This window comes from Haliaeetus albicilla, chromosome 16, assembly GCF_947461875.1.
Source record: "Haliaeetus albicilla chromosome 16, bHalAlb1.1, whole genome shotgun sequence".
Classification (NCBI taxonomy): Eukaryota; Metazoa; Chordata; class Aves; order Accipitriformes; family Accipitridae; genus Haliaeetus; species Haliaeetus albicilla.
This window is the reverse complement of record NC_091498.1, coordinates 16,127,043-16,151,511: the sequence shown is the minus strand read 5'-3', so window position 1 is coordinate 16,151,511 and position 24,469 is coordinate 16,127,043. Positions and strand designations below refer to the sequence as shown.

At 39.4% G+C, this 24,469-nt stretch overlaps 2 protein-coding genes and 1 long non-coding RNA gene across 9 annotated transcripts in view; 2 read left to right on the top strand and 1 right to left on the bottom strand.

Moving 5' to 3' along the window:
• The window catches only part of CARS1 (cysteinyl-tRNA synthetase 1), a 36,529-nt gene extending 25,914 nt beyond the window's left edge, over nt 1–10,615 (top strand). For both annotated transcript variants that reach the window (XM_069803664.1, XM_069803665.1), the window contains 6 exons: nt 127–208; nt 4,665–4,745; nt 5,126–5,193; nt 6,568–6,627; nt 7,877–7,960; nt 9,066–10,615. In XM_069803664.1, coding sequence (XP_069659765.1) covers nt 127–208; nt 4,665–4,745; nt 5,126–5,193; nt 6,568–6,627; nt 7,877–7,960; nt 9,066–9,200 — 510 coding nt within the window. In that variant the 3' untranslated portion in view covers nt 9,201–10,615. The remainder of the gene's footprint in view (nt 1–126; nt 209–4,664; nt 4,746–5,125; nt 5,194–6,567; nt 6,628–7,876; nt 7,961–9,065) is intronic.
• On the bottom strand, nt 7,916–16,320 carry LOC138689266 (uncharacterized). Of its 2 annotated transcripts, none has more exons than XR_011328099.1 (3): nt 14,563–14,682; nt 11,772–12,083; nt 7,916–8,065 (listed from the first exon to the last, which is right to left on the bottom strand). It is a non-coding gene; the product is annotated as an uncharacterized lncRNA (long non-coding RNA). The 2 variants fall into 2 exon arrangements; XR_011328100.1 differs by lacking the exon at nt 7,916–8,065 and adding an exon at nt 15,493–16,320 and having other exon boundaries at nt 10,419–12,083; nt 14,563–14,713.
• Nucleotides 16,321–16,446: 126 nt separating this feature from the next.
• The window catches only part of NAP1L4 (nucleosome assembly protein 1 like 4), a 29,778-nt gene continuing 21,755 nt past the window's right edge, over nt 16,447–24,469 (top strand). For 3 of the 5 annotated variants that reach the window (XR_011328097.1, XR_011328098.1, XM_069803668.1), the window contains exons 1-5: nt 16,447–16,570; nt 18,430–18,470; nt 20,633–20,664; nt 21,953–22,014; nt 23,566–23,665. Coding sequence is in view for 3 of the 5 variants with exons in the window: in XM_069803668.1 (XP_069659769.1) it covers nt 20,651–20,664; nt 21,953–22,014; nt 23,566–23,665 (176 nt within the window). In the remaining 2 variants the exon portion in view is untranslated. Of the gene's footprint in view, nt 16,571–17,383; nt 17,405–18,429; nt 18,471–20,632; nt 20,665–21,952; nt 22,015–23,565; nt 23,666–24,469 lie in introns of those variants that run through there. The other 2 variants (XM_069803666.1, XM_069803667.1) reach the window with 2 other exon arrangements.

The window sequence follows — 24,469 nt, the reverse complement described above, 5'->3', positions numbered from 1 at the left end:
TTTTTATTGATACAGATCTGCCCTGAGGGTCAAGTTCCATCCAACAGCACATAAATATGAAGTGGGTAAGGACATGTTTTATATCTAAATGATGAGTAGCTAACTGTAGAAATAATTATCCTGCAGATTGAATCTACAGTGATGCCATATCTACAAGTTCTTTCTGAGTTCAGAGAAGGAGTGCGACAAATTGCCAGAGAGAAGAAAGGTGAGAGTTTGCTTTTCCCTGTATTGTTGCACATGAGACTCAGAGGTGGTAGGAATCAAACTGGGTGGGGTGAGCCAGCTGATACAGTTTCTCTTTGCTTAGAGAATAAAAGTAAGGCATCTTTAAATCAGAGCTGCTTTGAATATTTGCATCTCTGCTACCTGTCTCTTTAATTTGGGAATCTTTTACAGGCTGCTAAACTAATTTGCTTTTAATTTCCTAAAGAATCTACAAATTCTGGAATGACAGGACTAGCTGTTGTTTCTCTAGATTAGGGCACTCCCTGCTTTCTAGGTATGAAAGTACCCATGATCTCTTCCCCCAGGGAGGTTGCATTCTCTTAAAAAGTGTAGATTGCTACACAATGAAACTGTCTGTGTTTAAATAGCCCGAGATGTTCGTTCTTACTTGTTAGCATAGTTGGAATCGCAGCTCCCCTGATGGTAATTGAGCGCTCTTGTTGGAGAATTCATCTGGGAGTTTGCTAGAAGTTGTTTTGGGTGCTTTTGTTTTCCCATCTGAAGAGCTTTGGTCATGCTGTGTTTGTTGGCAGCAGAACTATATAGTGTTAAAAAGGTAGTTCCATTAAGCCTTCTTTGATTTTACTGGTTGATTAGTTCCTAATGGAGCTCTTACTATTTTCAGCTGTTCCCTGTGGAATTTTACATGTCTTCAATATGTATTTGATGTTTTCTTAAAACTTTCTTACACTGAGATTTGTACTTGAAGATAAAATATGGCATTTTTAATATATAAAACATATATAAATAACCCATATATTGTCTGGTTGATAACCTATTCAGCTGGCAAAGAATCTGAACCCTTATTCTGCTACTGTTTTGAGTTCTTCTAAGGGCTATAAGTTTACCTTAAAAGCACAAAACTGTATTGATGTGACTATTAGCTATTACTGTGAAACTCCTATAGGCCGAATTGATGCTGAGAAATAGGCTTATTAGTTCCAACAGCAAATATTTTCTGTAATTTGAATTAATTCAAGAAGTTTGTGTGTATATCCTCAGCCAAAAACATGACCTTTGGTCTTTCAGTAACTTAAATAGTCATTTTATATGAGGCTTTTTTTTAACTTGCTTTCTTGTGGTTGAGCTAAACCGATTCTCACTCTAACAGTGGTAAGGTTTAAATATCATGGGGCCTCCTGTAGGTCATTTGTAGAATGTACTTAGCACTAGACTGCTTACTGGCACTTGAGTTTCTTACTTGGAAGGTACTGATTTTTTGCATGAAATAAATTGGGTAGTAAGAATAAAGCTGGATTTAGTTGCTATTTGGTTGGGGTACAGAGCACTCTGCAGTTTGACCAGGGAGGCACCTTTCATTAAACTATTTGATATATGGAAGCTGAGCGGTGGTTAGCAGGACACTGACATGCTACTGATTGGTTTCCCTGTACCCATTAAATTCTTGCTTGCAGGAAGTGTTAAATCACTGTAAAAGTTGTTCTGATTAATGGCTGGGGATATTGCCTCTACATGGTTGTAAGTGAAGGGAGTTTCCCCATCATAGCCCAATGCTGGCAGGATGGTGTTAAGTATTATCTAACATGATCCGTATTGCTTCAAGTATTCTTAGAGGTTAAATAAAAAGTATGCTGCTTCTGTAAAACCTGCAGAGTAATACAAATGTCCCCATCCATATACATATAACTTTTTAAAATGTATCTATATTTACAAAACATTTCACAGAATAGCCATTTGTAAAACTATGGGTTTTGGTAAGAATCAAAATGTATATACTCTACAAAAATTTTACCATTATCCAGAATGCCTAACATTCAAACATACTAGTAAAATAAACTCTTCATTTTATAAGCTTATTAGTATTCCAAATGGAGACCTGCCCTGATCATTTGCAGTTGAGTCTTGACTTAATTTGTGAACATACCTAGCAATGATGGTAAAGAGAAAAAGGAAAATACTATGCTAGCTGTACAAGGGAAAGAAATGCAGAAAACCTCTGCAAAAGACATCAATGATAGGTTGGTCAGACCATCTCTATATTGCACATCCTGATGTTTTAATTGAGTACTTGACCAACTGCAAAGACCCCATATAGCTGTCTCTGCAATTGCAGATGCACAGCAGAGCAGATCTGTGCTCTAGTGCAGCCCCTGATGCTTGGGAAGAATTCTTATTAGCAACGAATTGTTATTCAAATGTTCAAACAGGAGCAAGTCTCTTCAGTTGTTGTTGGTTACTTACCTCAGGACATCTGCTTGAATTGACTACCCTGTGGTAAAGGTGCCCACGACTGAACTCTGCCTGCATCTTCATTTCCTGCCATGGGTGCTGGTGCCACTTGGTATCTTGCTTTAAGCTGCTTCTAGGACACAGTGGGAAACCCTCTGCTCTCTTCCTAATATATCAGAAGTTGACCAGAACTGGGACAAACTTGATCATTGTAACCATGCCTGCTCTTGTCTTTTGCTGCCAGTCTTAACATCCAGCATTAAGATGCTTTTTAAGCTCCTCCTTTTCCTTCCCATCACATTCAACAACAGCACAACATCTGTTCCACATCTGAGACTCTTTGGCTTGAAATTCACAGAAAATGTGAAAAGAGGTCTGGGAAATAGTCACAGGCTCGAGGAGTGCCTAGCTGCCAGGCTGTTCATGGGCACTGGTGATAAGGCACTATCCCACTGGTTTCCTGGTCACTGTCCTCAGTGGGGATAATGGCATATGTCTTGAGGCAGCCCATAAACAACCCCCTACCCAATCCCTAAACATCTTTGCTCTGGGGGTACCACATGCAAAGAACAGGCACATTTCAACCCTAAGAAGCATAGTGCTGACTCCTCTGGATGACAGAGGATTGATCAGAGGATGTATCCTTTTGTAAATAATACATGTTTTGTTATACATTTCTCCTTATTCTCTACCTTGATGGATTTCTTCTTCTTAAACTTTCAATTATTCATGATTTCAGATAAGAAAATATTTATAACTAAGCAGACGCTGTTTTATTGAATAAGCAGTAGGTGTATCTGATACATTCTTGATATGGTATGTGTAATTCCTTTGCCTAGGTTAGAGTGAACACCTTTTAGTGTTAATAGCCAGTGAGGTAATCTTATCCCTTGTTTATCTTAATGGCTTATTTAGAGTTGCATCAAACATGAATGTTTGTATAACTGCTCTGGATCAAGAAAAATAACAACTTAGTTCACAGCAGACAAAAGAGTTTCTATAAACTGCAATCCTTTCCTATACAAAGAGAGTCGCAGAACACTACCATGCAGTGAAATAGGGTGGCTGTTCCTTTTTATGGTATTAGGATAGTTGGTGCTCTGTTCACTGTTCAGCTCTCTGAGACTCTGACAATTATGGAAGAGATGAAGGCTCAGGGATGGTACTTGTATCTACTGGTATATACAGTGTTTGGTACAGTGTCTGGATGGTAGCTTCTACTGTGAGAATTACTACCTTTGAGACCCCTATTACTTCTTAGGTTTAATCAGCTGAGAGTTGCTGAAAGGGAGAACATGGTATCATCTAACCCCAGTATCTATCTTGTCACACTTGCTAAGCGTTTCCTCCTAAATACAAGGCTGTCTCTAAAAAATGCCACTGAATTAAGTTCACAACAGAAACATACTGGGTCTTCTTGATGCATTTAGTTCCTCTTACCTGTTCTGCTGCTTCTTGGCTGATACAGCTTCTCATCCAAGTAAATATCTTGTATGAAGATTTATTTTCCTCTTAAGACCTGATAGCATCTATTTCAGCTAAATCTTGAGTTCTTAACCATATGCTGTCATCAAAGGCTCTTTGATAAGCTTGCAAGAAAAAAAAAAGTTAGTTGTGATGCCCTGATCACCAGCCAGAAAGCCAAATCAAAATTCTCTGTTCTGCTGCAACTAGCTTGCTTGAAAGAAACAGCTTGGTCAGACTATGGTAAAGATAACTATCTGTAGAAACAGAGGATGTTTGGATTACAGTTGCTTTGACAGAAGTATGTGCAGTTATCAAACCAACAAAATCATAGTCCTTCAAAGGCACTGTTAGATGTAGCACAGGCTATGTTATTTTGTGATTTTTCTAAAATAGGGTTCTTAACGCTTCTTACTGGAAATCCTACAGCAACCGTTAGGATCTTCCTGAGTCATATACCCTTCCACTATACGCTGGCAGAATCATTCCATCATTTCTGAATTGCCTTGGATTTTCTTTCTGTTCTCCTTCAGGAACAATGAGGGTATCTTGGAAGAAATTTATGAATTTCAAGTCCCTACAAAGAAACATGCTGATTCTCTTTGTAGCTGAAAGAAGGCAGTACCTCCTTAAAAGGTTTATCACTTTCAAACAAAAGAACTTTCTCTGGCCTATGTGAGAGAGTGGCAATTTCTTAATTGCATTTAAATAACTATGTAGCAGGACAGAAGTATACTTTCACCAAATCTTACTTTACTAAAAGTATTTTTCATGCTCTGTAGTAACTGAAGTGCTGCAGTTGAGTGATGCTCTTCGAGATGACATCCTTCCTGAACTTGGTGTTCGATTTGAAGATCATGAAGGTACCCAATTATGTCTTGCAACTTTGTAGGTAGCTGTTTTTATAATCTTACTGTTTTCATAAGAAGTGGGAAAACAACCTGTCAAGTCTAATCTGGAATAATCCAACAAACTAAAGGACTGCAAAACTATAGCTTATCATATTTGTGATGTATGAATATAAGTTATAGAACTGTATATTGGAATATATGTATAGAATATAAAAATGTACATTGCAATCTTTTTGATCTTTTTGTATAGCACCTAATTTCTTAATCACTCTTGATAAGTTGCTCAGTTGTATTTGCATTCAGCTTGCAAAAAGAAAACCTTTATCATAGGGTAAATACATTTATCTTTGTTCAAGCATTGGAAACTCATTCATCTGTTTTTGCTTCTTTAGGACTTCCAACTGTGGTTAAATTAGTGGATAAGGACACGTTATTGAAAGAAAGAGAAGAAAAGAAAAAGGTTATTATTTTAAGCATTCTATTTTTTAAAAATTTAAAGTAATGTGTAAGGTATGGATACTTTTACATGTCTTTGATAACTTGTAAGAAAAATCTTAACAGACTAGCAACAAGGAAAATAAGAGAATTGATACTAAAATTTGAGTGTGTTCAGGAAAAGAATTTTTGAAACAGTAGCTTCTTGAAAATTTTGTGTGGGACCTAATGAATACCTCTAAGGTTTTTTGTTTGTTTGTTTTTTAAGATCTTCATATAATTGAGGGATGTTGAGTATTGCATGCATACTTCTTATCTCTCTGGAAGAACAATTCCAATGAGAAGCTAATTCGTAATTTTTTTTGTCTGTAGAAATGAAGTTGACATTTTCCATAGAACTAGACTATATTTATCTGATATGTGAGAACAAAATGCACTGGCTAAATCTTAATTAATGTAGTATGGATGAGTGAGATATTCAGGTTGTGGGGGCAAGAATTCACGTTACTATATTAAGAATATGAATTCTAATTCACATGCACAAGGTCTGTACTGAAACCCTCCTTTTGGCACTTCCTAGCATTAATATTTGACTTTGTAACATTTAAAAGTAAATTTCATATGTCTGTCTTCAATTTTAACAAATAGTAAAATTCCATCATGACTAGAAATGTTTGGAAGACTTTCCAACATTTCTCCTTCCACGTAGATATTTTTTAGAAAAGGGAGAAGTAAAACGTAGTTTCAGCCAATTCCAGATGTTTTCATCAAAAAGACATTTGAAGGCAGTTTGTATATAGCTGCTGGGTGGAACCTGCAGCTAGAGTACATTTTCCCTGGAAGCAATATTATATTCAGTACTGGCAGAACCCTTGGAGAACTGATAGGTCTCTCCTAGCAAGTGCCAGATGAGATTTTTTTTTTTCCAAGTTTCATAAGTTGGCTAAATTTGGATAGTTGTTTCCCTAGGAACATCAAGGGATACAACTGCTTCTTGAGAAACTGTAATGTCTTCACAGTTTGAGGCAAGAGCTTAAAATACCAGCAAAATACAGTCTTTTTTTAAAGTAATTTGCAAAACATTCTTCCCCATGAAATGGCAGGACCATTTCTTTCGCAGGCCTTGTAGATATTCTTTTGTATGTATACACTTTGCATGCAAAATGCATTCTGAACAGTTAAAACCAGTTTAACTGTGAATAAAAGCACATGAAATCAAAGTCGTACAGTGGGAAGTATCAGACAATCCTAATTATAAGGCATGGTGTTTTTGCTGCAGGTCGTGCTGCCAGTTCTGTCTGTAATTAGATATCTAGGGGCGCTAGCTGGCTCAGATTTGTAGAAAACAACCAGATTAAATAGTCAGTTACCTTTTACTCATTAACATTGCCTTTCATAGATTGAAGAAGAGAAAAAAAGGAAGAAAGAAGAAGCAGCCAGGAAAAAACAACAGCAGGAAGTAAGTGTTCAGATCCTTTTAATCTGTTTTTGAAGAAAAGCGTTAGCAGCAATAGTCACGTGCAGGAAAGATTACATTAGAGCACAGGCTCTCTGCCCAGCCTTAACTGGGCCTCCATTTATTTTTTTTTTTTTGTCTACAATTTCCTGCTCAGAATGACTTTGGCTTGCAGTTCAGGTTTGAATTTTCAGCTCCTATTATAGAGAAGGCATCTTTGAAAACACAACTAAAGGCTGCAAAAGCTTCTTAGAAGAATTTGTAGCACTATAGAGAGTATTCCTTAATTGCCAAAGTAGTATCTCACATGCCTGTTAGAGAGGATTTTGCTTGTGTCATTTATTATTTTCTTGCCTTTCCAGTATTGTAGGTATTTGTGAAAACTTTTTTTTCTCTTTAAGAATTCACCTGTTCCCTACGATTGAACTCTGAAATGTCGTGTTTTGTAAAAACATGTTTTATCTCTTACAGTTGGAATTGAGATAGCTCAAAGGTTTTAGGCTTTGGATGAGGAGTAGACAGCCAGATGAGATGAACTCTTAAGAAAAGATTGTTTGCCATGCTGATGACTCTCAGGAAATGCGTTGTTGGGTTAAAAGAGGATATAAACTTTTAGAGAGCACCATGTACAGAGAGAAAATGAGATAAATAGCATTTACCATCCACAAATTCCAAGTAGCTTTTTGCATTCTTTCAAAAAGGTGATTCCCTCGCATTGGGCATAAATTACTTGGAATGGACTCTGAGATGTAGTTGTTTACAGATAAGTGAAAGTTCAGTTTATTTTCAGTGCAATTACTTGCATCCTGATCCTGCTGTGACCTGCATAGAAAACTGTGCTTGTCAGCAGGAAACTGTTGATAAAGGTGGTTCCCTTTGCAGTGAGTTAACTGCTGAATATTCTTTAATCATAGCAACTATTCACTTTATGTTTATACCTAAAACACTAAGGAACCAAATTAGCAAAAATCAGTATATAAGTGAGTTATTCTGAGTTCCTGCAATACATATATTTTATTAAGTGGTTCTCTACAGATTTAAAATGCTTCCCTTACCGCCCCCCCCCCCTCCCCCCCACCGACAAGCACAACTAAGACTTATTCAGTTGTTTCTCACTGAAAGTTTCTTTTCACATGATAAACAATAGTGAATTAAATGCTCTTTGATTTGCAAATTATAGTCCACTTTTCCTTTTGCATATGTCAGGTTGTCAGTAATTAACTGTGATGTTAATGCATGTTTTATATTACAGGCAGCAAAACTGGCAAAAATGAAGATTCCACCACATGAAATGTTTAAATCAGAACATGACAAATATTCCATGTTTGATGAAAATGTAAGAGACTCTTCTTTAGATAGGGAGTGGCTTTCCTTCCCCAGTTGTATATACTCACTTGTATATGTATGTAGCTTATCTCATTGCAAAACCTCCAGGGCAGTGCTATTAACGTAGTGAGAGGAGGGAAGGAGAGAAAGAAAAGGTGATATATTAATTTTATTGCAAATACCTTGCATTGGGGAGCAAGGGTCTCTTAACTGTTAGCCATAATTTCAAGGGTATTTTCATTGTACATTGGTCTCCTTTGGCCCTTCTCATCGCAGAGCAAAATTCCCTGTAGATATTGTGGGTAGGAACATATATAATGTTTGTTCACAGATGTATTACCCTGTTGCAAGGCAAGGAATTCACTTGCAAGTACAAACTCCCTACCTCTGCCAGAACTGATGTTTTTCAGAGAGGTCCTGTGCTTCCTTTTTGTTTCTGCCCACTGTTTTGGTCTCTCCTGGCAAATGATCTCTGAAGGGGCTGCTCTTGATTGCTCCCCTTGAGGATAAAACGTGTTACTTGGAAAACATAAAGCACTGTTCCTTCAGTGCTTGATCTGGGACATTGATCCTGCTTCTACCTGTCCTCCTCACCCGCACGAATTCAGGCCCTGGGGGCAAGTAAGAATGGAGAGTGTAAATACTCGTAAATACCCCTGCAAGCCAAGGAGAATGTCCACAAAAACTCTGATCATACTTTTCTCCATTGAGAACACAAATCTCTTACTGCTTTTGCTTTAAGCCTTGGATTCAATATGCTGGTATGATTAAAAGTGGTCTCTTAACCATCTGTTCAGGGATTAGTCGTTATTCTCTTAACTATAACCATCTAGAAGATAGTTGTCAAAGTTTCCCTTACTTAGCACAGGACAGAAAATAAATACACCCTTTGCCCTTTCATTAACTGGGAAAGGAACATACCCAAGTAGTCATAGTTAGTTGTCAAACTTCTAGGTGACTAAAATTAGCCAAGATGCACCCCATCCTGAGAGCCTGTCATTATGACATTATCACTCTATCTTACTAAAACACAATTACATAAGGAGCAAAAGCAGTCCAAGAATTTATCTTAAATACTCTTTTTTTTTTTTTTTTTTTTTTTTTTAATATTTCAGGGATTTCCCACCCATGATACAGAGGGCAAAGAACTCAGCAAAGGACAAATTAAGAAGCTAAAGAAACTTTATGAAACCCAAGAAAAGCTATACAAGGAGTATCTACAAATGGTTCAGAATGGAAGTGCAAATTGAAAACAACAGGACTCTTTTTTTAGAAGGCGAGTTCTGGGTCACCATTGAAGAAGTGAGCATATACTGATGCTGAAATTTCTGTTTACACTTTCTATTATGTGCAAAGTAAAAATCCTGTTTACGTGGATTAATAATGTCATCTGGAAAGTCAATAAAAATCCATTCTTAAAAAAAGCCAACCTGTAAGAAATTTCTTCGGAACAATGGTAGCAGGTTGAATGGTTGCCAGTTATATTTGGGAAGGTGCTGCTCAGTCAGCAAATCCATGTAAGGATTCTTGTTTATTATAGCTGTCCAGGCTTTGTTAATTTGTCCTCCATACTGATCTCCTCTCTAAGACCCACTGTAGCTTGCATTCTGGAATATGTCAGAGTCAGCAAAATTTACTGCTAAGTGGGAGCTGAGTAATTTGTCCCACAGTAAGAACAGTATTTTCCAGATGACTTTAGTATCTTTACATAAGCAGGAAAAGTGGGTAGTTCCACTATGATACTTACTCTAGCTGCTGTTACTAAAAACTCTCATAAGTATACCCAGAACACTGCATGGTAGAAGCTAACAGTCCCTTTGTTGCAAAAGGGAACAGATCATCTTTGCTCAACCTGCAGTTACAATCAAGTGGGTAAGTAAAAGACAAATGCACCTGTATTGAACAAACAGGTGGGAAAGACATGAACGGTGGAGGGTGGTGCGTTCTTGGAGCTATCCCTCCAAGGAAACAGGAGTGCTGCCAAAGTACCCGATTATCCAAAGTACTCAGTACCTAACTACCTGTTCAGAGCCATGGGAAATTAATAGAGGTTTCTAATTGAGATACAGTTTGTAGATTGGTTTGCAATTAGGAAATACAGCTATACATTGCTCATTATTCAAGACTGATGTTTTTAACATGACAGTTTAACCCTGAGTTAATAATCTTTCTGGTGTAGTACGGTCACGTTATGTCTGCAAGGACAGTTCTCTATTCTTGCCTAATAATGCACTTCGCTGGCAGTAGCTACTAAAGGAAATTAAGTTAATGAAATCCTAAAAACTCACCTACTTCACAACTGCATATAACAGCTAAGTGTCCGATATGCAGAAATATGCAGAACTATATTCATCAAGTATTCTTAAGCCCCAAGGTGACTTGCAGAAGGTCACACTGTGACACCTGTGTTCTCTTAACTCTTAGGCTTACGCTATAACCAGTAGGCTATGTTCCTTTCCTTAATTAAGAGTTAAAACATCTTTGCTTTATATTTTTATATTTATATTCCTCCTTCTGAGGAATGAACATATTTGGAGTAACAGAAAAGTCTAGTAGGGTGTTTTTCTACTTTGTCTGTATTTGCCTTTGAAAACGTATGGAACGTTAAGGTCAGTAAAGAACATGCATATTGTATGCAGAAAATAAAATCTGTTGTGAAGTACAAGTTGTATGTGACCTTTGTATATTGGGGAGAATATAGAGCTTATCTTTATTCCACAACCGTCTTTTTGAAATGTGGTTTACAGAGCTTTTCCTTTAGCTTGCTATTACTGATCTAATTCATCTTGCATTCAGTATTTGATTATTCTGCTAATTTCTAATTAATTGTATAAATGCATGTTTAAACTGTACAACCACAGCAACGAGGGCAACTTCTCTATCCTTTGGTCTGTGAACAGAAGAGGATCAGTTGCATTTTACACCATTCTTGATTCTAACCCCCTTCAACATTATCAGCTCATTGTTTTCTTCCCAGCATGCTCCCCCAAGACACATGTGCACTCAGGATATCCATGAAGGGATGGGATGTGCCTAGGCTGCTTCTGAAGTTGCTACTTAATTTCAAATAGTGACAGTAATTTGCTTACACAAATTCTTTTTTGGTGATCCAAATTAGCACTTGCTTAAAGCTAGTTAGTATATAACTACGGAGAAGATGCTGTTAATCCATTGCTGTCCTGGATTGTAGTTTAAGACATCTCCATGATAACATCCTGGCTTTTGCCCCTACACACTGTTTTTTCTCCTCCTGCTATGTTTTTAGTAGAACTTCATCCAATTCCATGATTTAGCTACTACCTCTATGTAGAAGAATTTTTTAAAAAATGCCCTTTTCCCTTCTCAAATGCTTAAATTTGTTTGTGGGACAACTCTCCTTGCATAGATCTTAGGAGCATTTCAGAATCATATTCTCCAAAGGTTATTTTCCAGTCTTTCTGTATGCTTCCTGCATACATACACTGCTTCCTCCCTATTTTTTTTTTTTAATTTATGGTTAGTCATGTCAGATAAGGGTCTCTGCTTATTTACTGCCCCATTAAGGTGTTACTCTACCTGTAAAATTATTTAGCTCATGCTTCCCATTTCCGTGTTTTGTCTGATTGTCAATTTGATTGTTTTAAGCTAAGATGATTTGAAAGAATCCTTATCTGAAACATCAGTGCTGTTAAAGTCATCTTTCTCTTCTGCTACAGCGTAACAGGATTCCTGTCTTTGAATTCTCTTTGAACACAAACAAAAGTCTCCTAAAGTCAACTGGATTCTTTTCATATACATCATAAGGATCAGAGCCTTTGAAATCCTCTCCTCTTCAGGCTCACCTTGTGTCTTGGGTGATCATTGTTCTTCCACACAGCTACTTATTCTCCCCTGCTTTTTATAGTGCTTTGCTATCTAGTTAATGAATTTTCAAAGTTGCCTTCTTCAAGCAAGCTTGTCACTTGACTCCTCCAGCAATAAAGCCCTCAAAACCTTCCCATACTTTAACTTTTCTCCCCATACTTGAACTGGTCTTCCAGTTGCCATTTTCTCCTCCTGTCTGTTTCAGCTGTCCTCAGAAGTCAGTGTTGTCAGCAAGGAGTATGTCTGCTTCATGAAGCAGCTGTGAGTTAGTTGACAGGCATAAGTATTTTCTATTAAAAAAAAAAAAAGCACACAAATCAGCATCTTCTCCTGTAAAGAAGCTGCTAAAATATTTTTACCTTATCACACAAACAGGAAGTTAATTCATTCTCTCTAAATAAAATCAGACTTTTGCCCATATTTTGAGTTCCTTTTTTTTCCAAAAGCAGTAGGATAATAAAAACAATGACCTTGGCAAAGAGCCAAAAAAAATAGACTGAAGTCTCCTAGAATTTGTAACAAAAAACAAGCTCCAGAGCTACTCTAAATCAGTTACTTCTATCCTCTTTGCAGCCACAATTTAGCAAAAAAATAACAGTATCCATGAAGTCCTCCTGAAGGAAGACTTGCTGGCAAACAAAGAATGCTGCAGCCAGGCTTGGATGCACACTGTTCAAGATGACTTTTTTGGTGAAGGTGTGCCAATTGACCTGTGCGGATTACTGAAACAAACAGCACAATACCTCTTCCCTGGCAATCCATCAAGGTGGCATTTAAGTGAATTCCACTGCACTTGCTTAGTGAGAATGACCTGGCAACCAGGAGAAGAGAATGCAAAAGCAATGGTCTGCATTCAGTGTCTTAGTCACCTGTCTCTTTCAGCAAGGAAAAGGGAGAGGACAGACTCCACAGTATTTTAATTTTTTTTATTCATTTTAAAATGTGCACATATGCATAGACACGCTCAGGGAAGCCAATCTGGAATGTGATTTTCTAAGCATTATGAAAATCCCCATAGCTAAATCTTGGAATTTTAAAATATATTCATTTTCTGGAACACAGACCTTGTGTTGGTCTGTACAACATGGAGCTTTTTATTTCTCACCTATCAAAGAATTTATTCAGAGATGGCAAGGCAAGGTAGAAGCATGGTGTTTCTGGTTTTAATGGCACCCTTGGCTGAAGGCCAAACTCGGCTTCAGCAAATTTTGTTTTTGTCTTTTGCTCAGAGTGTGCCTTTCAGCCTTCTAATGAGAATATTCACATTAATGTCAAATATGAATACTGGTCCACTAAAGAGAACAAGTTCATCACTCAGTTTGTTCAGATACTGGTAGAAAAATCTGTGAATTGTTCAACCTGGTCTTATTGCCACCAGTCTTTTCAAAGACTTTAATGAGTGCCTAATTACATTTATGATACTCTCCTTGACCTCTTTATGCTAACGTTTGTATTTGCTGTCTACTGTTCCAGGAAACCACCGATGCATTTTAAGTGTGCAAATAAGCAAATCTCTGCCACATACAGTATGTACCTTCAGCTGCTTTTTCTACATTTTAAGCTAAGTTTAAACATTTTCAGGTGGTGGTAGTTGTTGGACCAACTTTAGCTCCCTCTTTAATTACACAGTTTCTACCACACAAATATGAAAAGCAATTTTTACTCCTCTGTGATTTCACAGGGCAATTTCTATACAGGACACTGTACTACATAGTATTTAACATGTCTCCCGAGATGGAACAAATTAATTAAGAAGCACATTAGCTATTTAGTACCAAGACTCCACTTAGCAATGATCAAAGTTTTTCCTCCCCCTCCAGAAAAAGTCATTGACGAACTAAGTCTTATCTCTCAAATTAGGCTGTGAATGTCTGGCATCTCACTAAGTGACAGCAGTTTCCATTAATACCCACCCAAGGGCAGAAGACACAGATATTTTAATGCCAGTTACAGATCTCAGCCTAAGCTTTCTCTCCAGTGTCTAGTGCATCTGTTCGGCATCTCTGCCATAATCCCTTCTCTCAGGTTTGGTTCTCCAAGCTCTTGTATGCTAGGCTGGGTGTTTAAATCAAGCCAGGGTGATTCAGCAAATATCTTTTTGCAGCTCTCTGCAGGGTAGGAGCACCTGACAGCAAGATGACTCCACAGATTGTGCCTTATCCACAGTCCTAAAGTCTACCACCGTGCTACAAGAGGTTAGACAACAGTCAGCAAAAATCCCTCATTGATCATGGGAGATTAATGCCTTGGGAGAGGGGCACTAAAAATCCAAGTACATAAGGTAATTGAAATGTGTCTTTACTTTGATATACATCAGTGGAGGAAGAGAGCCAAGTACTTCTAGCACTCTGACCTGTTTCAAGGCTTTAATCATTGGTCCAGAAGAAGCCAAATCTACTTTTACAAGACCATCCTAATTTTAAATTAATTCAGGGTTTGCAGCATTTACGAGAACTGCGTTAACAAGACAGCAACTAGTGCAGAGGGACAAACTCTACACATGCCACAGAAGATGCAGTAGTGCAACAAATAGTCTGAACAGGGCTGCAGTGTATTTCTGCAACAGCAGAAAGGTGCAGCTAGATCACATACTCAAACAAGACCTCCTACATCTTCATAGGAGACAAAGTTTGGAGTTTGTACTCCAAACATCTTCTGGGTGGAAAGGAGAAATAGCTTTTAACAAAATGGAGATTGACAGAAAAAGCTTAAAAGAATACTTGACAGCTATGAACCAGGAGCAAAAACAAAAGCATGGAGTAAGAATACCTTCAGGTAAATCCTCCTTTCAGAGTTCATTATGCTCTTCTTTGGAAGACTGAGAATTAAGTGTAGTCACTACCATGAATAAAGTTGTCCCAAATGAATAAAGTTGTCCCAAAATAGGAATTCATGGAAATACGAGGAGGCTGTTAACCTGCTGATGTTAGAAAAAGGACTGATTTAGAGAAACAGGGAAAGGGAGCCAGAAGCAAAGAAAAGAAGTGGAAGAACAACCTTTCACTGAGCATATCCTCTGGCCCACCAAATCTGCTTGTTTGTGCAGCTGACTCTACAACATTCCTGCAGTTCTTTAGCTGTCTGAATGCAATTCAAAATTATCTCATTCTTTAATTACAGTATTGCTACCTATTTAACTAATGATTCCTGTTATTCCTGTCACTTAAGTTCCTACAATAACTGAATTAATCCAACATTAATGTATTGATTAGTTGTTAATTAATAAAATATTGGTCTCATCATTTCCAAATTTTAATTTTGCCAGTGAAAGGATTGTGATGATAAACCCTAGTTGTTAATTACTGAAATCCAAGACTAAGTTGCAGACCTGGAGAACACCTTTTTTAGAACAAGGGAATCCACTGACACAGTAAAGGGTTAGAGGTTTTTCCTATTGAGTGAAAGATTATTAAAACTCTTTCAGTGGCCACACATGCTGAAATTGCACTGTTCTTAACACCATGCTACACAGCATCTGCTGCTTACAAAATGCCATACAGACAGAAGCCAGGCTGTTAGGCTTTTTTTTGGTGTTGGTTTTCTTTTTTTACGGAAGAGGAAATTATGTCCGTATCTAGACTAGGAAACTATGCTGGAAAGGCTAGCAGCTCCATTTTCAAACAGGTGCTCCATCTGAAACACCAAGAAGGGCTTTTTTTTTTTTTTTTTTAATAGTAAGCACTCAGCTCTTTGATTTACCTTCCAACTTTGAAAGTTTAGTCTCACCCATGCAGATGGTGCACAGAGAGGTTCCTAAAAGCATGATCGCATTATTAATGCAACTAACCGCAACCCCTCAAACACACGTACGTGTATCTGCTAGGACAGTAAACCTTGCGCTGCGGGCAGGCGACTGAGCAGGAGATGGGCGTTGCTACGTCCGTCGTTGCAGCTGAAGGAACTGGAAAGCAGCACCGCGTTTTAAAAGCCAGCCACAGGACGCCTCAGAAACTGCACTTCCCAGCCCTCAGCACGGATTATCTTAACGGCAAACGGAAGGCAAGGCAGACGCGCCCCGCGTGCGGGCCAGGGATGCGGCAGCCATCGGCCCTGGGCGCCCCACACGCAGGCTCGGCTCGGCCCGCCTCCGCCTCCGACCTGCAGCGCACGCCGAGCCGGCAGCGCCCGGGCACGCAGCCCCGGCCCTCCCCTGCCCCCGCTGCCGCTGCCGCCGCCGCCGCCGCCCGGACAGCCGCAGCCCGGCCTCGAGCAAACCGCTCACGCCGCAGCACCCGCGGCGCCGCCGGGGTGGTTGAAGGACGCCCGGGCGCCGCACGAAGAGCTGGAGGTCACCCCGCCCGGCGGAGGGGCCCTCCTCCCCGGCGCGCTTCGAGAGCGCGGCCTACAAGGCGTTAAGAGCTGCCACCAGGCGCCCGCCGCCATGTTGCCGCCCACCGCTCTCGCGCGGCCTCTGTCGCTTTAAGGACGAAGGCACGAGCCGCCCCCCCCCCCCCCCCCAGCATCACGCGCTCTGCCCGCGCGCCGCCAGCTCCGCGCGCACATCTCCCAGCGCACCCCCACCCACCCCGCGGTTCCCCGCTCGCTCTTTGATTGGCTGAGCGCCGCGCCGTCGGATAGTCAACATGGCCCGCGTGCGGCGCGGCGGCTGTGGCGCCGCCAGGGCCAATCGGCGGTGTCTTTGCTGAGGGAGGCGCTCCCGCTTCGGCCAATAGGAGGGGGCTTTCTTGGCGGCGGCGCAGCCCGAGTGAGCCTGCGAGGAGCCGAGCGGCTGTCGCTGCTGCCTCTGCGGGCGTGAGGGGACGCGGGGCGCGGGCAGGTGAGGGCGCGGCGGGGCCGCGGCCGTGAGCACCCGGCCTTCGGGCGGCGGGCGGCCGGTGGGGCTGGCGGAGGGCCCGAGCTTGCCGGCGCGACCGCAGCGCGTGCGGCGGCCGTTAGGGCCTGCTCCGGGGTGGAGCTCGGTGGTGGTGGTGGTGGTGGGGGCCGCCTGGAGCCGCCCGGCGGAGAGGGGCGGGCCCGGCCCGGTCAGGCACCATTTTAAGGCTGGCTTGAGAAGTTTGGACCGAGAGGACGGGGGGAGTCTGCGTTGGTCTGAGTCTGGCCGAGGGGGGACGGAGCGGTTCCGGCCATATGTATGGCCGCTCTCGCCCGCCCCGGGGAGCCTGGCAGCGAGCCCTCCCTTCCCCCGCCCTCCCGGGGGAAGTGGGGGAGGAAGAGGGTGGGAGAGCTGTTGTTTGTGGTGAACTGTTTTTCCGTCTCACTCCCGCCGCGGTGCTTGGGTTGAGTCAAACCCATAGCCGCTTAGGTCAGGCGCGATTCTTTCGTTTGACCTCATCCACGATCTGGTGTCGTGTGTCCCGTCCCCCGCCCCCCGCGTGTTGTGGGACTTTGGGGGCTCAGTTTTTAATTTCGAGGTCCCCATCTCCTATAGCGAGGGCCTGTTTAAAATTTTCGCTGCTGCTACGATTATTTACTTCATACGGTATTGGTGTTTGTAGGATTGTCTGACTCCGTTCCTGTAAGATCTGCTTATGAGGCTTCAAAATAAATAAGTAGAGAAGTATGTAAGTTATAGGTGAAACCAGAACCACTAGCCAAATTCTTATAAAGTCGTCTGTAACTAAAATAGTGTTCCCTCAAGAAAATTTCCAAGGTGAGCGTAAGTATTGCTAATGTTCAGGGCTTGTGGAACAGGTTAATGAGTTTCTTCTTTCAACAAGTTTTTCATTATTGCTTCTAATTTTCCTTACAAGAAGTATCAGACTATTATGTTTGTGGTTTCCCCCAGAGTTGCATCCCAGCAGCTCTAAAACAGAAGTCGTAACTTTCCCTTCTGATTTGTTGTAGTTACAAAAAATGGTAACAGTTGTGGGTAGAAGTCTTCCTGTGAGTTCAGAAGTCCAGTATTTTCCTGCTTCGTATTCTAGTTGTGTTTAGAAGGTTTGTACAACAAGACATAGGCTTTTTTTAAAAAAAAAAGGCAGAGCAGAGAAAATTTATCCTGTGTACACTTCTATTTATGAATATGTCTAGCCATTAAATGTACAGACTTTTCCTTTAAGGTTGCATCCTTCAGGATATTACTTGTCCGTATAATGAACTTTTGCTGTCTTGGTGTGCATCCAGTTTACAGTTTCCTGCTGTTTTAAGTGACTACGTGTGTGACATTTGTGCTAGACAAATTGCAGCAGCCTGCTTTGTGGGACAAGTGGGTGATGTAGTCCCCTCTTTCCGCAAAGCTTCATGTCTGCATTAGTCATTTGAAAACAGTGAACTGTCCAGAAGAAAGAAGATATTAATTTGGCCTCTTATTGGTGGTGGTAGGGATAATAACAATACCTTATACTGTTATTTTCTTGGAGTTCTGATAGCTTTTTCAGGTCCTGATTGTCTGTAAACTGAGCTCTCTCGCTTGGAAAATAACTAAGGCAATAAATACGAAAGCTCAGTGCTTTGCTACTGTACTTTTTCAACTAGGTGTGCATTTAACTTTGTTCCTCTAAAATCACCTTGTTCTCCCCTCCCCTGCCTTCACCAGCTTTTACTGAACAGTTGTGTTAGTACCTCTGCAACAGTTAAGTCATTGGAAGACAGCTGTAATGCAGCTGGGAATCACAAGCTGTTTTGTTAGAAAGCTGCTTCTAATTATTTATTTATATACTTCTTTTTACTTTTTAGCTGCCCAAGGAACAACTTTGAGGAGCGAAACAAGCCTTAAAGTATGTATTTGCACCAGGGAATGGTGTCTTTTTTCTTTGTTGTTGTTGTTTCTTGTTAGGTGAATGCCTTTTGTCAGAACATGCCCAATTCATGTCTGCTCCAGTGGAGATTAATTCAACTGCTATTTAAAAATTATCCAAGTTATGGGAACTTTATTCCATGATTTCCAAACACGAATGAGGATGGAATGAGAATCTTGTCTTCCCTCAGCAGGGTTGAGAAGTAATTCCCTGCAGGAAGTACAGCACAAACAACTGAGCAGAAGAATTTGTATGTGGAGTGGATTTTTTCCATTAGCTTTGTCACTGGGCCTAGGTTGGAAGACACAAGTCTTGGAGGCTGATTTTTAAGTAATGCAAGTCTGCATTTTTAGTTGCTTACTGTTGCTTCCCCTAATAGTGAGTAGGATCATATAACTTGTTGGCTGAACTCTGATATTTGGTCAATTTGCTATGTCTTACCTTTTTAATCTTATCTTTTTTTTCCTGCCTTCTGTCTGCTATGGAAGGAAGGACTCATGTATGCTCATTTATTTGTTCAGCTGTAAGATAGTAAAATTCTTCCATTTTGCTCTGGCGGATGGTTGCTGTCATTGCCACTTTCTCATGTTATGTTTAAGGCATGATTAAGTGTTGGCAAATAAATATGCCTGGGTTGCTGAAACAGACCTAGTCTACAAGAAGCCCCTTTTGTTTGTTTCTGGACTTAATCTATAGGGTGGGCTCATGTGCTTTTTTGGTAGATGTTAAGCAACTTTACTTGCTGTGGCATAATCTAAAGTATACTCTTAGTACTTTTATAAATGAACAAAGCTTTTCAACTCTATTTAAAGTGGTTGTGAAAGTGTTGCTTTTCTAGCTTAGAGCAGGAATCGGCATTTTCCAGATTGGAGAGTGCATGTGATCTCTGGGCCCCCTGCTCTGGCTGCCACTCAAGATGTCATTAGCACTTAGGTTCTTCTTTGGTAGCCCTGTGTTGGAAGCTGGGCTAAAGATCAGCCTGCTTGTAAGAAATCAGACCTGTCGACTCTCATGAATGATGGAAAGTACATTTTATTCTAAATTTGACTGGCAGACTAACATCTGCTTTCTTGAAAGCTTGATAGTGGAAAATACCACCTATGCTTTTGTATGGTATGTAGTGATTACTTGGATTTGTGATGAACTGTTTAGAATGGGGGGGAAAAAATCCCCCAACCTGTATTACTAAAATAGATGCACAGGCTTGGATGTTTCACTCCAATAAAGAAATAACAGCAAATTAAGTTAGGCAGTCTGGCTCCCTCTGATTTCTCAGAGAGCTAATTTACATCTTGGGGGCTGGGGTAGTTGAGCTAAACTTGGTCCCAATCATTGCTAATACAAAGACTTTAACTTCTATGTTTCCTCTTTGTTTTCTCACTCCCGATAAATGAATTCAAGGCGAATCTTTATATAGGGAATTCTGCCTTCATAGCTGCTGTCAAAACCCCTTCTTTTGGTAAATAATTTTCTCTCCTTCCTTCAGTGTTTTGCTTCTTTTTATCTAGCAGCAGTTTTAGGTTGTCATTCAGTATAGTGCAGCAGAAGCAGCTGTTCACAAAAATAGCCTTGATTAGACAAGCAAGTGAGGCATATTTTTCTGCTCAGGTGACATAAGAAAAAAGTAATTCTGAAGTTGTAATTCATTTGAACTTCCATTGTTTTCAGATCAGGCATAGTAATATAGTATATGCAGAGATTAAAAATTAATTATTTACTGTGATACTGTCAAGGAATTAGAAAATTATATATCTTCCTCTTTGGCTTGATTTTTTTTTTTTTTTTTAAGAGAATGCAGAGCTAGTTTAGGAAACTGACACTTGTCTTCAGACTGAAGACTTACGATCTGGTAGAACTGGATTAGCATCTGGAATACTTAACAGAAAAAATAAGTTGAAAAGGGTTAAATGAAAGCACCTAACAGACTGTTTAAAAACTGTGAGCAAGTTTCAGTTTGGATTGGGTATTATGGCAGCTATTCACTTTACTGTAAGAGGTTATGCATGATGAATACCTTAGCAGAACCAGCAGCTGTTAATTTATATTGAGGTTTTAAGCAATGACCTGTTCTATTTTAATCTTCTGTTGAGGTAAACAAATTACTATTAAAATATTTTCAAACACTGTATTTCAAATTGCAGGTGGATACAGGCACACAGATGGCAGATAACAGGTATGTTGAACTGTTTTCTTGAAATTAAACCAAGGCAGTTAGAGCTGACTGTATATGCGGTCTTCTGTGGGAGAGTATTTTTTTTACCTATGAAGAATGGGTTACCAAACATGGATAAGAATAAAATGTTAATATTTTCTCTAAGTAGACTGTGTTTCCTTACAGCAAGGACAAAATGCTCATTTGCTACAGAAGCTGAGATTGTAGTGTATTGGATAAGAATTACTCTGTTCTTGGATTAACATAATTGATGTTGTCTTGATTCAGTTTTCAGTGTTTAAGTGCTCTAAAGACTTGAAGAGAACACTGATCCTCAGTGTTTCTCTGATCTGTGTGACTTAAGCATGCAAAAGGCAGTGTTTTATTTTCTAGTTTTAATAGCATTTTTGGAACAAATAACAGTGTTGTTAAAGTGGTGGAGATAGATATGTGATGCTGGTCTTTTGAGGCTTGCAGCACACCAGGGTAAGCTGGATAAGCTAGTCTATCTGGTAACTAATAATACCCATTTGCATATATGATATCTTTTCTCTTTTTGTATCTGAGTTAGGGTTAATTTCATCAATACCCACCCTGTATTTTGTGACCTATAAACTGGCAGGGAACACAAGGAATGCTTGCTGGCTGTTGACTCATTCTGGGCCCTCTCTTTCTCCAGCACAGGAAGTGTGATGGAAGAAGACATTGCAGCAGGGAGATGGGGAGGACAGGGACATCTCTTTTTTTTGAGTAGAAGTGAATGTTTTTACTATTAATCAAAACAATTTGATGTAGAAGTTTGAAACAAAGAGCTCTGACCTCTTGTTTATCTTCCTTTCTTACTTGTGTCCTTTCTCATGTTTTTCTTCATCACTTGCACTAAAAGGGTATCTTGTATTTTCACTTGTGAGTAATAACATTTTCCTGTCAAGAGTGACCCAGTACAGATCAAAGGCCAGCCATTCACTTAATGAGATTAATTTATCTGTCAGTGTTTTTTGTTTTGGGGTTTTTGTGTCTTGTCTGGTGGGCTTTTTGTGGTTGGTGGGTGGTCTTTTTTTGGTTTTTTTGTTTGTTTGTTTGGTTTTTTCCTTTCCTTTGTATCCTGTTCATCTTAGAACTAGTTTCATATCCAAACTTCCAAGTTTTGAGAAACTTGAAGACAGAAATAATGTCTTTTAGTGGCATACTTGTTTACTACAGGACAAGTTTTATAAACACTGAAAATTCAGAATATTTTTGTTCTTAAATATTAACATTTTTGTAGTGTGATACCTTTTTTAATATGTTACATTTTCAATTCTTTTAGTAAAACAGAAGATACTGCTTCAGATTCTGTGGAGGCTGCTAAAAATGCAAGCGACAAAAAAGGTAAGAAAAACATAGTAGAAGGTAACATTACAAAGGTGGACTAAGCCTATTGCCTTGTGTATTGAAGCTTCTTTAGCTACAGTTCCAAAACCTTTAAAGTCAAAACTATGGATGTGTTCACTATTGAAAGCAAAGCAATCGTTTCTAGTCTAACTGTCTGGTTGCTGATGTTTTCCATGTTTATTGCAGCCAAGAGCAAAAATAAAGGCTGTATTTTTGTAACAGGGAAAGTATTTTTGCATATGTTGTGACTAGGATGCTTCACTATTGCATGAAATAACGCGCTAGACACTTGCAATAAGGCCTGTATAGACTAGTTTTTAACATGTAATCTTTATCAGCATAATTATTAAAATGAGCCGTCCTGTATGTATGCCAGTTCTTTACTGTCTTGTTTGTAGGAAAATGCATCTTTATGATAAGTCCTCTTTAGGTTTTTATTCTTCATTTGGAAGGTCTACAGATAACTGCTGAATAATGCTTTTCAAATTAATACTTCTGTGTGTGAAAAAGCTACAGTTCTATTGTTATTAACCTGAATGCTCAAATTTGCAAGTTATAGTGAAATATGTTTCACATATGTGGTCACTGAATGTTCTTTAGGTCTCACTTTTTTTTTTAAGAAAGCCTTTGTGACTGGCAATTGGAAATTGTATATAAACTGGTAGACACCATTGAATAATTCTTACAGTCAAGTTGGATTAAGAAAAAACAAACCAAAAAAAACCCCCAAACAAACAACAAAAACAAACAGTACACAAACCCACCTATATAAAAGCTTCATCCATTTAGTGTGTGCTATGCAATTTATTGTTTTTAATGTCTCAGGAGAAGAGCAGTGAGAAAGAATGGAAGGATTTGAAAGGCAAATGTCTTCCCACTATCACCACCTGTGCAGTTATTAGTAAGGATTTTTAACTCCTAGCCAGAAGCATTTTAGATCTGACCTCCTGTAAAAATAGTCTTCTCTGAACTGTTGTGAAGACTGTTTGAGGAGTCTTACAGATTGTAAAAGTATCTTGATGTAAAAAATCAGTAGCTGTCAAGGAAATGGTCACAGTGCTATGCTATGCTGCTTTGTTGTACAGTACACAAAGTTTTCATCAGTCTTTTTCAGGAGTCAGACTAACTGGAAAACACTTTTAAAAATGTCTTGGAAGTATAATTCAGTGGTTCTTCTCTTGCAAATTTATATGTGGCTTATAAGCTACCGCTAATATAGAGGGAGGATAGAGAAACTCCTGTTTTGTGCTTTCCTACATAAAAGGGAAGACAGGAAATTTGCTTATGTCATCAATGTACTACTTGCTTCTAGAAGCAAAGATTTGATATATTTGCAAAGGGAAATGTGCATTTTCTATCATTAACCAATTTTACCTTCTGAAATCTAGTACTGAAGTAGTTTTGCTTGAGTTATTAGTTTACTATAGTGGTGCTGTTTGAGACCTGGAAAATAGTGTTTTTACTGTGACTGCTGTGAGACACACAGTATGACAAAAGCACTATAAATATATTCAAATGTGTTTTAAAAGTGGTTTTCTGTCCTCATAGAAAAACTAGCAGACCAAGTGATGCAAAATCCGCAGGTCCTGGCAGCTCTACAGGAACGTCTTGACAACACAGCGCTTACTCCTTCAAGTTACATTGAAACGTAAGTACAGGGTGTAATAAAATTCTTGAAAGACTGAAAGCATAATAGAATGTTATTACTGTATAATTAAGGTTGGAAATTAGAACAAATGATTCATTAAGAAAAATGGTTGACTTAAACCATGATTCATAGTGGCCTACTTCTGGAAGGGAGAGTCAAGTTTAAGTTTACTTACACAAAATTGCAAACAAAATTGTCCAGTTCAATATTTTCCTTGGCCAGTATTATTATTTTGGTTAGAAATAACTGCCTTCCCCTCCCCGTTGTTTCCCTCCCTGACCCTTATTCTGTCAGGGCATATGCTGCATTGATTGATGATTTCTATAAGATTGCTGTCCAGGATGTAGTGGAAAGTTCAGGATCTGTAAATCCCTAGTTTGAAGCTTAGTTTTATATTAACCGTAGAGTAGACTTAAACTTTAAATTTTTGCCTTTACTACATACTTGTGTTTGAGTGTTTTTTTTCTTGACTGGCAATAGCTGGTAGACCTCTTATTTAGAAAAAAAAAAAAAAATGTTCTTTTTACTTGACTATATATAAATGCTTACCTTAAGTAATTTAAAGTACATATAGGCAATGTGTACTTTTCTGAATATGACCCATGAATCGAAACTTTCCCCTGTAGAATGCACAGTTCTTATTTTTCATAGATGGATCAGCACAACTCTAGTCTCAAAGTTTAGGTGTCAACAGAGGTAATAATTTCGGATCTCTGAACTGCACAGGGAGGGTGATGGCCCCGGGGAATGGAACAGAAGATAACGCCTTTGAGAATAACTTGAGTAGGAGAGGATTCTTTCAGC